This window comes from Euleptes europaea, chromosome 12 (genome assembly GCF_029931775.1).
Source record: "Euleptes europaea isolate rEulEur1 chromosome 12, rEulEur1.hap1, whole genome shotgun sequence".
NCBI classification, from domain to species: Eukaryota; Metazoa; Chordata; class Lepidosauria; order Squamata; family Sphaerodactylidae; genus Euleptes; species Euleptes europaea.
Window position 1 is genome coordinate 7,866,105 of NC_079323.1, and position 15,945 is coordinate 7,882,049.

At 48.7% G+C, this 15,945-nt stretch overlaps 1 protein-coding gene across 1 annotated transcript in view; it reads right to left on the reverse strand.

Moving 5' to 3' along the window:
* Positions 1 to 307: 307 nt before the first annotated feature.
* RAB30 (RAB30, member RAS oncogene family) overlaps positions 308 to 15,945 on the reverse strand; it is a 33,674-nt gene continuing 18,036 nt past the window's right edge. Inside the window, exons 2-5 of the mRNA XM_056858276.1 lie at positions 9,688 to 9,788; positions 5,785 to 5,868; positions 4,663 to 4,846; positions 308 to 566 (exon numbers count right to left, since the gene is read on the reverse strand). Coding sequence (XP_056714254.1) covers positions 316 to 566; positions 4,663 to 4,846; positions 5,785 to 5,868; positions 9,688 to 9,780 — 612 coding nt within the window. The 5' untranslated portion in view covers positions 9,781 to 9,788 and the 3' untranslated portion in view covers positions 308 to 315. The remainder of the gene's footprint in view (positions 567 to 4,662; positions 4,847 to 5,784; positions 5,869 to 9,687; positions 9,789 to 15,945) is intronic.

Consider the following 15,945-nt stretch of genomic DNA (forward strand, 5'->3'; position numbering starts at 1 on the left):
AGCTTTCTTAGTCACTTCCAGGAAGTGAAGAAACTGCCCGGCTTCTGTTTGCCATCGGATGCCCACCATTTCTGAATCCTGACCGACTCCGCATTACAGGAAGAAGGGGGAGTTGGAGGGGGGGGGAAGGACCAGTTTATATTCGGGTTGCATTCCGCCACGCTGACACCGCAGGCAAAGCAGCCAGCCTGCCATGCTCCGAGGTCGAGAGCTCAGCTACGTCCACCGGTCGGATAAGGGGTGAGACAACGTCCGGAATCCCCTCCGTCGAGCCGGACCTCGGCAAAAAGGAGGAAAACGTGGCGCTTCAGGCCATCAGTTGAAATTACAGCAAGTCAAATAGCTGATGCTTTTGCCTTCGCCGGGTAAGGGGGATTCCACATTGTTCACAAGCGTGTTCTGCCTGGCTTCGCTGATCAGCCGGCAAGCTAAGTCCAGAAAGAGTTTTTCCACATTATCCGATTCTTTAGCGGAGGTCTCCAGATAGTACATGTCTTGGGCTTCGGAAAATTCTTCTGCTCTTTGTTGGGAGACTTCTCTTTTGTCTGCTAAGTCTATCTTGTTCCCTGTGTGAACAAGAGCAGAGAACAAGGTTAAGGGCATAAGAAAAGCACTGCTGGATCAGACCAAGGCACATCAAGTCCAGCAGTCTGTTCACACAGTGGCCAACCAGGTGCTTCTAGAAGAAGAGTTGTATACCCCGATTTTCTCTACCTTTAAGGAGTCTCAAACTGGCTTACAATCACCTTCCTTTCCTCCCAACAAGCACCTTGTGAGGTAGGTGAGGCTGAGAGAGTTCAGAGAGAACTGTGGCTAGCCCAAGATCACCCAGCAGGTTTCATGTGTAGGAGTGGGGAAATCAACCCGGTTCTCCAGATTAGAGTCCGCTGCTCTTAACCACTACACCATGCTGGCTCTCTCTAGGAAGCCCACAAGCAAGACGACTGCAGCAGCATTATACTGCCTGTGTTTCACAGCACCTAATATAATAGCAGCAGACTCTAATTGAAATGGTTTTGAAGTATTTTGAATCGTATTTTAATATTTTATTGTTTTTAGTGTAATTCTGTTTGTGAGCCGCCCTGAGGCCGGCCTTCAGGCTGGGGAGGGCGGGGTAAAAGTGCAATTAAATAAATAAATAAATATTTTGAACCCCGATCCAGACTGCATGCAGTGTAGGAGCTTAAAATATGACTGTTATAAGAACAGTGTGTATACCCATACACCCATTTATCTTCTTTTCCTCCACAGCCCCCTCCCCCATTACGGATTCCGCAATGTATTTCCTAGACCATTCATTATAGTAATAGCCTCCATAAACTGCCGTTTTGCCTTAATTGAGCCATAATGCGTGCTTTTCATCTCAACAGACAACATACGAGGGCTTTCCCGTTGCATTTTCATAACACTACTCCCCCCACCCCCGCCTTTCAGGAGATACATACGATGCCAATTACTATAGCGTCGTCAAATTATTATTATTGCATTTATTGGCTTGTTTCTAGAGAGTACAGGGTTGCTTCTACTCATGCATGGGGGCTTGCATGAATAGAATAGAGGAACGGAGAAGCGTGTGTGACCCCTTAAATTCCTTGGAGCGAGGGCTCAGTGGTACAGCATCTACTTGGCATCCAGAAGGTCCCAGGTTCAATCCCCGGCATCTCCAGTTGAAGTTTTAGAAGAGAAGTTGGTTTTTGTACCCCACTTTTCTTTACCTTTAAGGAGTCTCAGAGCAGCTTACAATTGCCTTCCCTCCCCCCCCCAAACAGACACCTTGAGAGGTAGGTGGGGCTGAGAGTTCGAAGAGAACTGTGACTAGCCCAAGGTCACCCAGAAGGCTTCATGTGGAGGAGTGGGGAAACCAACTGGGTTCCCCAGATTAGAGTCTGCCGCTCATGTGAAGGAGTGGGGAATCAAACCTGGTTCTCCAGATTAGAGTCCACCACTCTTAACCACTACAATGAACTTTGTTTGCTTAGAGTTACTTTCATCTTGGACAGTTCATTGAAACGGTTACAGAAAAGTTAGATTAATTGCTTTTTATTAGAGCCTAAGAGTTGAGATTGGCTTTATCTTGCTACATTAGATGTAACTCATATGCACATGATTGACTTATTTGCACTTAAGAAGCGTTGGTTTTCATACCCCGTTTTCTCTACCTTAAGGAGTCTCAAAGCGGCTTACAATAGCCTCCCCTTCCTCTACCCCACAATAGGCATCTTGTGAGGTAGGTGGGGCTGAGAGAGTTCAGAGAGACTGTGCCTGGCCCAAGGTCACCCAGCAGGTTTCATGTGGAGTGGAGAATCAGACCCGGTTCTCCAGATTAGAGTCCACCGCTCTTATGGCTCTCTATGCTGATAATTATGTCGAATGATTCATAACTAAATATGAGACAATCAGTTATCTAGATAACCACATGATTATGAGAGAAAAGATTGAGAGAAACATAAGATTGGTATTTTTCCATAAATAGGCACTCCTGTAACAAGCAAATCACATTTCTCTCGATGGAAGTCTCAGAAAAAGACTAGGTGAGATTTCTTGGTGGGATCGATTCTATAAAGGAAGCCACGGCCCTCAGTTCGCAAGACTTGAGCAAGGCTGTTAGTGATATGATGTTTTGGAGGACTTTAATTCATAGGGTCACCATGAATCATAGAGCTGGAAGGGACTACCAAAGTAATCTAGTCCAACCCCCTGCACAATGCAGGAAATTTACAACTACCTTCCCTCCTACACCCCGTGACCCCTACTCCATGCTCAGAAGATGGCCAAAAAAAAATCCTCAAGGATCCCTGAACAATCTAGCCTGAAGGAAAATTGCTTCCTGACCCCAAAGTGGCGATCGGCATTTCCCTGGGCATGTAAGAAAGGGCCACAAGACCCAAATGTTGACGCAACCCTTCCTGCCCTCCCTCTCACAAACTGCCTAAGGTCATAGAATCAGCATTGCTGACAGATGGCCAATCTACCCTCTGCTTAAAAACCTCCAGGGAAGGAGAGCCCCCCACCTCCCGAGGAAGCCTGTTCCACTGAGGAACCGCTCTGTCAGGAAGTCCTTCCTAAGGTTTAGCCAGAAACTCTTTTAATTTCAACCTGTTGGTTCTGGTCCAACCTTCTGGGGCAACAAAAAACAACTCCGCACCATTCTCTCTATCACAGCCCATGAAGCCTGCTGGGTGACTTTGGGCCAGTCACAGCTCTCTCCGAACTCTCTCAGACCAAAGGAAGCAGACGATGGCAAACCACCTCTGAACGTCTCTTCTGACCCTGTTTCAGCTCTCCTTTAAATAAAAAGAAGAAATTCCCTAAACGGCTTTAGGGAACCCAAGTTGGGCCTAGAGCTCAATAAAAACTTGAATGTGTTGTTTGGCCCACCTACACAAGAGGCTGCAGGATTTTTTTCCCCAGCCTGCAATTCATGCATTGAACCACTTAGGGGAGCCAGGAAAAGAGTCAGAAGCTGACCGTTCAGCCACTTCACCCTTTTCCCCAGATGGCTTCTTCAAAACGCCTCCAGAGTTTCTGGATGGAGGCCCACGAAAGCAAGGCAGGGGTATTGGATTCGCAAAGCAAATGCAGCCAAGAGCCAGAGCACCAAACGTTAATGGGCCCTGTTGCTGCGGGGTTTGACCGAACAGTGATCAATGGCCAGAGAAGCAATGTTTCAAATGGGGACAAATGGGGACAAGGAAGTTAAAAAATTGCGGGGGGGGGGGGGGGATTTTAGTACTCCTCCACATCAACTTCAAAGCAAATCTGAGCAGAAAGGCAAACAGAATCCAATGATTAAATATTCTCTTAGGAAAACAAGGTGAGAATTCCTGAGAGATTATTTTATTCTTCTCTATTACAATATTGTGGAGCTAGCGTCGTGTAGTGGTTAAAAGCGGTGGTTTGGAGCAGTGGACTCTAATCTGGAGAACCGGGTTGGTTTCCCCACTCCTCCACACGAAGCGAGCTGGGTGACCTTGAGCCAGTCACACTCTCTCAGCCCCACCTACCTCCCAGGGTGTCTGTTGTGGAGAGGGGAAGGGGACTGTAAGCTGGTTTGATTCTCCCTTAAGAGGTAGAGAAAGTTGGCATATAAAAACCAACTCTTCTTCTTCATCATCTGTCTCCCCCCACCCCTTTAGTCAGTGGCCCTGTTTCTTTGTCTGAATTATAGGATTTCCTCAGATCTCTGTCTACGCAGTTTTGGATCACAGTCCCAAAATTCCACGTGTCTTGTAATATCTGCTGTTCCCTGGCTTCTCCTTATGTTTTGTTAACACACTATTTATGGGTGATATTCATGGTTGCCAGGAGATCCTGTCCCTTTAATAGAGGCTTAATGGGATGTTATTGACCAGATTATTTTATTGACCTCCCCGCTGTGAAAAGGCTTCATCTGCCCATTTCTACAAATTTAAGCCACTGCTAAAGTGACAGATTCCCCCCTTGCTCAGAAAGGAACAGGTAGAGCCATGTATAAATGCATCTGGATCTCCCCCAACCAAACTGGTTTGCTTGGCCCTTAGTTCTGGCCCACAGAAAGGCGTAACTTTAAAGGAGAAACACCAGGCATCTCTCCCATCTACAAATGCTTCCCTCCATCTTCCCTTGGTACTTTTTCCTCCTGGATTCGCTGCTCTTTGCCAAGAAAGGACAGGCGTTACTTACCCACTAGGACAGTGATGACCTTATTGCTGGCATATTGCTCGATCTCCCTCAGCCATTCCGGGAGGCATCGGAACGACTCTTCGCAGGTTATGTCATAGGTCAGGATCAAAGCGTTGGCACTGCGGTAGTAACTCTGTGTAATGGACCGGAATCTCTCTTGGCCAGCTGTGTCCCAGATCTGCAACTTTTTTTACCCAGTGTAATGAGAGGGGTGGGGAAAAAAAGAGAAGGAATGGTTGCATTAGAACATGATCCTTAACCAGTAGTGCATCTCAGATCTGTGAGCCGCCCATGCAAGAATAAATCTCAAAGTGGAGAAGCAGCACGTATGTTCTTCCAGGCGCATCGTCCCTCTCGTGTCTCGCCTGGGGGAGGGTAAACTGCTGGCATAGATCACAAGACACGGTAATGTGTACTTCCCCCAAACACAGAAGATGCAGAATGGCCATTACACTGCGACAGTGTGGCATAGTGGTTAAGAGAGGTGGGCTATAATCTGGAGAACCGGGTTTGACTCCCCACTCCTCCACATGAGCGGCGGAGGCTAATCTGGTGAACCGGGTTGATTTCCCCACTCCTATACCTGAGCGACAGACTCTTAATTTGGAGAACCAAATTCATAGGATCATAGAGTTGGAAGGTACCACCAGGGTCATCTAGCCCAACCCCCTGCACAATGCAGGAAATTCACAACTACCTCCCCCCCACACCACCAGTGACCCATACTCCATGCCCAGAAGAAGGCCAAGATGTCCTCCCTCTCCTGATCTGCCTAAGGTCATAGAATCAGCATTGCTGACAGATGGCCATCGATACCCTACTCCTCCACATGAAGCCTGCTGGGTAACCTGGGGCCAGTCACAGTTCTCTCCGAACTCTCTCAGCCCCACCTACCTCACAAGGTGCCTGTGGTAGGGAGAGGCAAGGAATGTGATTGCAAGCCGCTTTGAGACTCCGTAAAAGTAGAGAAAAGCAGGGTATAAAAACCAACTCTTCTTCCTGTCGCTGCCCCTGGCTGGGTCTTATTTTCTTCTTTGTACACCAGACATTGCCTTTTCCAACAGAATGAACACCAGCGGGAGTGGGGGTAGACACAATCAGGAAATTCCAGTTGGGGCTTACCTTTACTTTTTCACCATTGATCTCCACCGTCTTAATCATAAAGTCGACCCCAATGGTGGCTCCTTGGCCTGGTGGGAAAAGCCCCTTCAAAGGAAGAACAGAGCGTTAGCAAGACGGCTTGCATGTTTCGGGCTTAGGGTCACCGCTCCATCCTCTAGCTCTGGGAGCCTGACACGTTAAGCTGAGTGGAAGCCCTGCAAGACGTACATTCACAAGACATACCAGCGTGACCATGAATTTGCTTGGGTTTCAGTGTGGTGTCGTGGTTAAGAGATTCTAATCTAGTGAACCGGGTTTGTTTCCCCGCTGCCCCACATGAGCGGCAGACCAGGTTTGATCCCCCACTCCTCCACATGAGCAGCGGACTCTGATCTGGTGAACCAGTTTGATTCCCCACTCCTCCACATGAGCAGCGGACTCTGATCTGGAGAACCGGGTTTGATTCCCCACTCCTCTACATGAGCAGCAGACTGATCTGGAGAACTGGGCTGGTTTCCCCACTCCTCCACATGAAGCCAGCTGGGTTACCTTAGGCTAGTCACAGTTCTCTCAGAACTCTCTCAGCCTCACCTACCACACAAGGTGTCTGTTTCGGGGAGGGGAAGGGAAGGTGATAATTATACCCTGGAAATCTTTTTTGGTCTTTTAACATGCTTCTGGACTCGAATCTGGCTCCTCCCCAATGAGAACCACAACCAATTGTTCCGTGCCTGCGTGGGGTATCAGGCACCAAGGATGTGTCCAAGTGAACCAGCAAAGATCGCCTCTGGAAGCTGACCATAGCAGAACAAGGCCAAACCTTTCCAATGCCTTTTAAATTGGTGTTTTGCCTCCCACAAAAGGGGAAAGAGGGGTAATTTTTTCCCCAATCTTTGGTCATTTATGCATGGGTACTTTCACTCATGTTCGCCCCTGGTCTGTCTTGGTTGTTCCTTGGAGTTATGCAAGAGTTTTCCCTCCTTTATAGATGACCTCGTTGACAGCCCTCACAAATCCTGGGACTTCTCCTTCCTCTGTTAACCCGATGCTTCCCTCTCCCCTGAGCTCAGCCCCAGTGAAATCCCCGTGCATTCGGCAAAGTGTGGGACACGGAAGTTTGCTTTCTCTCACAGTCAATTACAAAACAGCATGTAAAGAGGTGGGGGTTCAAATGCTTCCTGTTTCCTGGGAGCTCTTTCTGAGCAAAAGAAAGGCTTTTAAAACTGAGGCTTGGATTCCCCCCCCCCTTTCAGATTGCTCTGAGTTTTTGTTGTTGTTCTTAAAATGTTTTTTTAATGTTGCCATTGGGTTTTGGGGAGGGGGAAGGCTTTTCTCTCACAGTAAGCACTACAAAGTAAGCCAATTACAAGGCTTCATTTAACAGGGCGCGGACTTGATCTGAGCTTGGAGACTGCTGGTGCAGAGATTCCCAACTGGAAAGTATGGGTCCAGCCAGCAACGAACCTCATGTAAAACTCCCAGGCAGTGCCGGATTTACATATAAGCTAAACAAGCTATAGCTTAGGGCCCCACTCTCTTGGGCCCCCCCAAAAAAATTTAAAGGAAAAAAACACGATGTACATTTCCAAAAAAACTGGATGTACATTTCAGTTCATCAATTACTTTGATAAAATACATATTTTGTTACGTGGAAATGGCTTTAGATACCTATTAGGTCCATAAATTACCATATAGCATCTATTCAACACAAAAAACAGCGACAATTTGTTGTTGACAAAGGACAGCGGGACATATAAAGGGCCCCATTACCTTCAATAGCTTAGGGCCTCATCAAACCTAAATCTGGCCCTGCTCCCAGGCGTAAACGGACCTTTGTCTTTCTGGGTGATCTTTGTAACAGGCAATGGGTTTTCTGGAGCTGTCAATGGAGGGGGGGTTTCTGGCGGGCAGAGGGAACGGGGCCGCCTCGGAGATTTCTCGCTGGGATCTTCCTCTGGCGCAGTTCGAACGGAGTAAGCGGCAGCCCCTTCTCTCGCTCACTGGGTTAGCTGGAGCGCAACATGACTAGCTGTGCATTTTTATGCGGTCCCTGGAGGGGTCTGCTCAACTCAGGCGCCCGTGGCTATGCGCCTGCAGCCAGGGAAAGTGCATGGGGGGGGGAGGAGGAAGGGGGGGAAGGATTTAACATTTCCAAAGGCTGATTTTTTTTTAAGTTCCCTGTGGGTTAAAGAGTGCTGACAATTTCAAATTGCCAAGGAACCCTAGGAGTGTTACACAATCTCTTAAGGCGAGCTTCCTTTCCAAGCCAGGCGTGAAGTCAATTCAACGCTGCCTTTACCCTCTGGACTGCTTTCTTTTCTTTACTTTTTTTAAAAAACACATTAGGAAAAAAAAGCCTAGTGTGGTGTGTTTTTTTTTCAGGGAGGAAGGGTTGTTTCTTGTGGTTGTGTTTTGGCTCTGTGGGCCTCACCACCTCCTAAGCCCTGAGAGATTTCCCAAGGGTTGAAAAGGGCTGGCTCTAGTCCTGGGGACAGAATCCAAGAGTGGGGTTGCCACCCTCCAGGTAGGGCCTGGAGATCTCCCAGAATTACAACTGATCTCCAGGCAACAGAGATCAGTTCCCCTGAACTGTCTCACAGTGACCCTGGACGAAGAAGAGTTGGTTTCTATATGCCAACTTTCTCTACCTTTTAAGAAGAATCGAACTGGCTTACAATCTCCTTCCCATTCTCTCCCCAGAACAGACACCTTGTGAGGTAGGTGGGGCTGAGAGAGTTCGGAGAGAGCTGTGATTAGCCCAAGGTCACCCAGCCGGCTTCATGGGGAAGAATGGGGAAACCAACCTGGTTCACCAGATTTAGAGCCCGCTGCTTATGTGGAGGAGCCGGGAATCAAACCTGATTCTCCAGATTAGAGTCCACCGCTCTTAACCACTGTACCAAGCTGGCTTCCTTGGTGGTGTCCCATCCACATACGAACCAAGGCTGATCTGACAAGCTCAGGCTAGCCCAGCCCATCCAGGTCAGGGATAACAAAGGAAAATATTCATATGGTGCCGGGTAGATTTCACAGAAGCAGGATGGCCAGGAAAAGGTGCGTGTGTGTGTGTGTGTTATAGCCCTGTTGCTGAGAATTGTTGTATTTTTAACCATGAGGCATTGAAAGCACGTCTATCAAGATGAATATTTAAAACTCTTCTGTCCAGAATTCCTCCTGTGCTCCAAAAAGGGACCCAAAGTGGTAAATATCCTTGATGCTTATCCAGAGTGACTCAAGCACCAGAAGAAGAAGAAGTTGGTTTTTATGCCCTGGTTTTCTCTGCCTTTTAAGGAGAATCAAACCGGCTGACGATCTCCTTCCCTTCCTCTCCCCACCACAGACACCTTGTGAGGTAGGTGGGGCTTAAAGAGTTTGGAAAGAACTGTGACTGGCCCAAGGTCGGCCAGCTGGCTTCATGTGTAGGAGTGGGGAAACCAACCCGGTTCCCCAGATTAGCTTCCGTCGCTCATGTGGCGGAGTGGGGAATCAAACCCGGTTCCCCAGATTGCAGTCTGCCGCTCCTAACCACTGTGCCACGCTATAGAAGCAGCCAGCACGGTATCGTGAAGAGACATGAACATACAATATAAGACATGCCTTATACTGTATTAGAGCCTTGGTCCATCAAGGTCAGTTTTGTCTACTGAGACTGGCTCTCCGGGGTCTCAGGCAGAGGGGTCTTTCACATAACCTACTCCCTGCTACTTTTAATTGGAGATGCCGGGGATTGAACCTGGGACCAAGCAGAGGCCCTTCCACTGAGCCACAGCTCCTCCCGTCCGACATCTACGGCTAGAGCGTTGGCCCAGGATCGGGCTCGAATTCCCTACTCTGCCACGGTAAATGGCTGGCTTCCCTTCAGCCAGCTGCCAGCTCTCTGCTGAACCCACCTAACACCCACCTCGCCGCGAAGGCGCCCCTTACCTGAGTGAACCGCCGCACCAAGCAGGTCTTCCCCACGCCGGCGTTCCCAATTAAAACTATCTTGAAGAGAAAGTCATAATCTTCCATACTCATTTACACAGCTGCAAGGGAAAGAGAGGGGGAAAAAATAAATGAACAAAGCCAAGGCGTGGCGGGCAGCAGAACTTCAGCCAGCCGGTCAAAGGAGTGCCAAAACCTGCCGCTCTGCTCTCAGGGATCGAGGATCAGAAAGCGTATGTTGAAACCGACAAATCGGAAGACCTGGTGATATTCCAGAAAGTCCATGCCCTTTGCTCTTCCAGATATTCAGGATAAAGGTCGCCACAGAAACAGCACATGCTCCTTGGGCATGTGAAACAGCATTCGGAAAACAGGGAAAGACATAAAGCTGCCCTTCCGCCAGTCATACCACAGCCAGGGTATAAACCTTTACAAAGCCGTAGATGACGGCTCCTGGATCTCGTTCAAGGTTTCATTCTGAATTGCACCCAAGCCACAGGATGGTTTGGAAGAAAGCCTCTGGTTTGCCCCTTCTAAACGCATAAAGGGAACCTGATACTTGGATGGCGGCAGTCCCAAGATGTGAGACAATACTGCATCTTGCAAGACAATACTGACTTTGATTGACCAACCGTCTGATTCAGTATAAGGCAGCTTCATGTGTTCATTATCCTGCCTGTGTTCTATGGCACCTAATATAATAAGCATGCTCCTCTGATACTGGAGATAATAGATATGCATCATGACTGGTACCCATTTTGATTAGTAGCCATGAATAGCCCTCTCTTCCATGAACATGTCCACTCTGCTCTTAAAGCCTTCCAAGTGTTGGCAGCCATCACCACATCCTGGGGCAGGTGAGTTCCACAGGGAGTCCAACCCCCTGCACAATGCAAGAAATTCACAACTACCTCGCCCACTCCCCCAGTGACTCCTGCTCTACGCCCAGAAGAAGGCAAAAAACCTCCAAGATCCATGGCCAATCTGAAGGAAAATTCCTTCCTGACCCCGAAGTGGCGATCAATGGGCATGCATGAAAGGGCCACAAGAGCCGAGCACTGACTCATCCCTTCCTGCTCTCCCTCTCATGTTCTGCCTAAATTCATAGTTTGTGTGTGCATAAATACACTAGGGCACGTGCCGGGTAGCTGGCTTTCTGAGGCCCCTGGCACATGTGTGTCCCCCCCACCCCATGCATGCTTCGCATTGTGCACCGTTCACCCACAGCAAGCATCACGACTGTCATGGCAAACTCCTCTCCCCTGCCAAGTGAGAATCTGCCATCAGCCACTCCCTCCAGCACCTTCAGGTTCTTGTCCCCTCACTCCCAGCCCCAATACGTGACTCGACAGCTTCGGCTGCCGCAATGTGCCCGGAACCGGTGATAAGGAGGACCCTCCGTTTTCCGTCCACCGCAGACACAGGAGAAAGCTGCAGCGAGGGGGGAACAATACTACGAAAGGGAGGAGCAGGGAGCAGAACGACCTCTTCCATTGTGTACTGGAAGCGAAAGGGTCAGGAAGCAGAGAGGGAGATTAAGACAGGAATTATGCTCCGGGGAGCCTCAATGTTTATTGGAATCCTTTCGGTTGTGGCAGATTCGTTTCTCGCCTCTGGAACGCGGCGGCGGCGGCAGGGCGGCTCGAGGGTTCGGGGTGGGCCAGAGCCATCGGGCCCACCCAGAGCAAAAACTAAACCAAAGGCCTCTGACTGGGCGCAGCGTTCGTGGCGCACTGCACAACGCGGCCGGAGTTAAGTAACATAAACGCAACCATCTGTATCGCTTCAGAAAATTAGGGCAGGGTGCACAAACCGGGGTGGGGGGACGACCAGCCCTTTAACTCCCCGGGAATGTTCCCAGCAGACCGCTGCCCTTGAAGGCTGTTGGACAGAGCCGAGTCCCAGCGGTGCCAGCAACGCCACAGGGGGCTTCTTGGCTCACACCTGGCCTCTTCAGGGCTGCAACTTCCACAACTTCAGGGGCATTAATGCGATGTGAACCTTACATTAGGCCTTTTCGTGCCACGGATACGCTCACCGCCCCTAAACCAGGACCGAGCGGACCTTTCCAAAGGCGGTTGCAGCCGACTTATGGCAACCCCACAGGGTTTTCAAGACAAGAGACAAACAGTTTATCAGATATCCAAGTCTGTGCATGCAGAAGTGCAGAATGTGCATTGTCCTTATCTATATGATACCTGGGATGGTCATTACTAGGGTTGCCAGCCTCCAGGTGGTGGCTGGAGATCTCCTGCTATTACAACTGGTCTCCAGCAGATAGAGATCAGTTCCCCTGGAGAAAATGGCCGCTTTGGCAACTGGACTCCATGGCATTGGAGACCCTCCCCTCCCGTAACCCCACTCTCCTCAGGCTCCACCCAAAAACCTCCCGCGATTGTTGGCAAAGAGGGGCCTGGCAACCCTAGTCTCATTCCTCTGCTATTACTCGCCTTATTGTGTGTGTGTTGTGCCATCAAGTCACTTCCGACTCATGGAAGTGTCCTATCTTTGACAGCCTTGTTCAGATCTTGCAAATTGAGGGCTGTGACTTCCTTTATTGAGTCCATCCATCTCTTGTTGGGTCTTCCTCTTTTCCTGCTGCCCTCAACTTTTCCTAGACTTTTCCAGTGACTCTTGTTGTCTCATGATGTGACCAAAATACGATAGCCTCAGTTTAGTCATTTTAGCTTATAGTGTCAGTTCAGGCTTGATTTGATCTAGAACCCACTGATTTGGGGTTTTTTTGGCCGTCCACGGTATCCGTAACCCTCTCCTCCAACACCATATTTCCAAGGAATCTTTCTTCCGATCAGCTTTCTCCATTGTCCAGCTTTCACACCCATGCATAGTAATAGGGAATACGATGGCATGAATTAACCTGACCTTGGTGGCCAGTGACACATCCTTACACTTCAGAATCTTTTCTAGCTCCTTCATGGCTGCCCTTGACAGTTTCAACCTCCTCCTGATTTCTTGGCTGCAGCCTTCCTTTTGGTTGATGGAGCCAAGGAATAGAAATTCTTGAACAATTTCAATTTCCTCATTGTCAGCCTTAAAGTTGTATAATTCTCCTGTAGTCATTACTTTTGTCTTCTTGATGTTCAGCTGTAGTCCTGCTTTGGCACTTTCTCTTAACTTTCAGCAGTAGTCGTTTCAAATCTTCACTATTTTCTGCCAATATTACTTCCAACTAATCTGGCACTAAGCTGCGCTCAGGAAAACTCGCTATTTAGCAAGCCTGGTTATTAGGGCTGCCAACTGTGGTTTGGGAAATGCCAGGAAAATTTGGGGGTGAAACCTGGGGAGGGTATAATGCCACATAGTCCACCCTCCAAAGCAGCCGTTTTCTCCAGGGGAGGATGACTTCTGTAGTCTGGAGCTCATGTGCAATTCCAGGAGATCTCCAGGCCCCACATGGAGGTCAGCAACCCTACAGGTTATTAACTGGACCAGAACTAGACATTCCCATGCCAGCCTCCCCCTGAATTCTCGGGTCTCTGGGTATAATAAAAAACATACGCTTCGCCTGTAATTTGGGCAGAAACTTTCCTCAGGACCCGTGTAGACAAGGAAACATAAGAACATAAGAAAGGCCAAGCTGGATCAGACCAAGGTCCATCAAGTCCAGCAGTCTGTTCACCCAGTGGCCAACCAGGTGCCTCTAGGAAGCCCACAAACAAGGTGACCGCAGCAGTACCATCCTGCCTGTGTTCCACAGCGCCTAATATAATGGGCCTGCTCCTCTCATCCTGGAGAGAATAGGTATGCATCACGGCTAGTATCCATTTTTACTAGTAGCCATGGATAGCCCTCTCCTCCATGAACATGTCCACTCCCCTCTTAAAGCCTTCCAAGTTGGCAGCCATCACCATAACCTGGGGCAGGGAGTTCCACAATTTAACTACGGTATGTCTTGTGTGAAGAAATACTTCCTTTTATCAGTTTTGAATCTCTCACCCTCCAGCTTCAGCAGATGACCCCGCGTTTCTTGTATTATGAGAGGGAGAAAAGCTTCTCCCTGTCCACTCTCTGCAAACCATGCATCATTTTATAGACCTCTATCATGTCTCCCCTCAGCCACCTTCTTTCCCAGCTAAACAGCCCTAAGCGTTTTCACCGCTCCTCATAGGGCAGTTGCTCTAGTCTCCTGATCACTGTGGTTGCTCTTTTCTGCACCAGATTCCTTTTCTGCATCCTAGGCATGTACAGGAAATAAATCAACGCTACACTCCTGCCAGGATATTCACACAGCAACATCCAGCAAAGGAAGGCGAGTTAAGCGTGCAACCCGCCAGCTGGTCAGTGAAAACATGCTGTGTGGAGCAGCGCCAGCGTGGTCTGGGTTTTGGCCCCCCAAGGCCATTTTCTCCTTCCTAAAAGGACAAGGGGAAAGAGAGGGGTGGGGAGGGAAACACGGGGAAAGTTTCCAAAGGTCTGTAACTTCAACATAAATTGGAATCCATCGTGCGGGGAAAGAAAGCCAGCCGCCCTTGGGCGCACGGCTCTATCCGGTGATGGATAACATTCCCCTCATCTGAGAGCTGTATTTTTTCCTGTCGTTCTGCCACGACTTTGCTAGAAATGCAAAACAGACACGCTGCAGCTGTCGGGGACACTGGGCCAATCTTCCCCAGCTCGGCTATGCCCAGCAATGCCCTATTAAAACAATTTTTGAAAGCAGGCGGTGCTATTCAAGGGATCCCCACAATCGGCTACAGCCCCACTCCCCATAGCCAAGCCACAACTACTGGCTTCATGCGGACGAGTGGGGAATCGAACCCGGTTCTCCAGATTTGAGTCCACCGCTCATGTGGAGGAGTGGGGAATCGAACCCGGTTCTCCAGATTAGAGTCAACTGCTTTTAATCACTACACCACGCTGGCTCTTTCCTCCCTAGGCACCCAGAACCGCTAAGGCAATTGCTCCCAGTCCCTCTTTCTACGTTCCTCCAGCCGGCTTCTCTGCACTATGCAGTTGCAAGAGCCGCTGGTTCTCCCTGGGCGGACTGTCTTTGCAAACCCCTCGCAGAGATGTTGCTCCTCCCCATCCCCTTTTCAGCCAGCCGTTCTCACTTTTGCCAGATCGCGGTCGCCTCACAAGAGCCATTTCCGCTAAGGGAATGAGACCGCAGGGAAAACATCCTTTTTAATGGTGGGGGGAGTGGAATCGGGCTTGGTACAGAGAGGGAGAGGGAGAGAGGAAGAGGGAGGGAGAGGGAGAGGGCGCCAGGTGAAAGCTAAAACTCATTGTGCCCCGAACCCAGAGACTATGAAGCTAAAAATACAGGGGGTTGGACTAGATGACCCTGGTGTCCCCTTCCAACTCTATGATTCTAAAAGTCTACAGCAATGCTGGCTGAACATCTGGAAGCCATAAGGATGCTCAGGGGTCGGGCCTGGTGCTTCATTGCCCCAGGGTAGCTCCTTTCCCTCTCCACGTGACTAAATTATGTGGCATAAATTATGCAAACTAGTTTACACTGCTGCATAAATTATGCAAAATGCAATAAATTAGGCTTTGCCTGATTTGCATAATTTAGAGAGACAGAAGAATAGAGCTTTTCTGGGCACTGAAGTTTATATATATATTGTTAATTCAAAGCACTCGCAACACTTTCAAATGCCAAAATCAAAGCTCTGCTCCTGGTATGGAGAGAGTCTACAAGAGCCATCATGGTGCAGTGTAAAGTGTCCTAGGATTTGGGAGACGCATGTTTGAATCCCCACTTGCTGGGTGACCTTGGGCCACGCATAGACTCTCGGCCTAGCCTACCTCACAGAGTTGTTGTGAAGATAAAGCTGAGACTAGGAGAATGCTGTAAGCCACTTTGGGTCCCCAATAGTGAGGGAAGTGGAATATAAATGATCTTTGTGGATTTTTATAGATATCAACAAAAGAAAGAAAAATTTAAAACCATATCAAAACAATAATTACAATTATATCAAAAGACAAAGAAAAGAAAGAGTATATATATATATACTCTTTCTTTTATATATATATATAATAGACAATGATACAATATAAATGATAATAGCAATTATGAACAGTAAATAGTGATATAATAATGAGTATAGTAAATATGTGTGTGTGTGTGTGTGTGTATATATATATATAAATAAATAAAATTAAGAGCCCCGTGGCACAGAGTGGTAAGCTGCAGTATTGCAGTCCAAGCTCTGCTCACAACCTGAGTTCGATTCCAACTGAAGTTGGTTTCAGGTAGCCAGCTCAAGGTTGACTCAGCCTTCCATCCTTCCG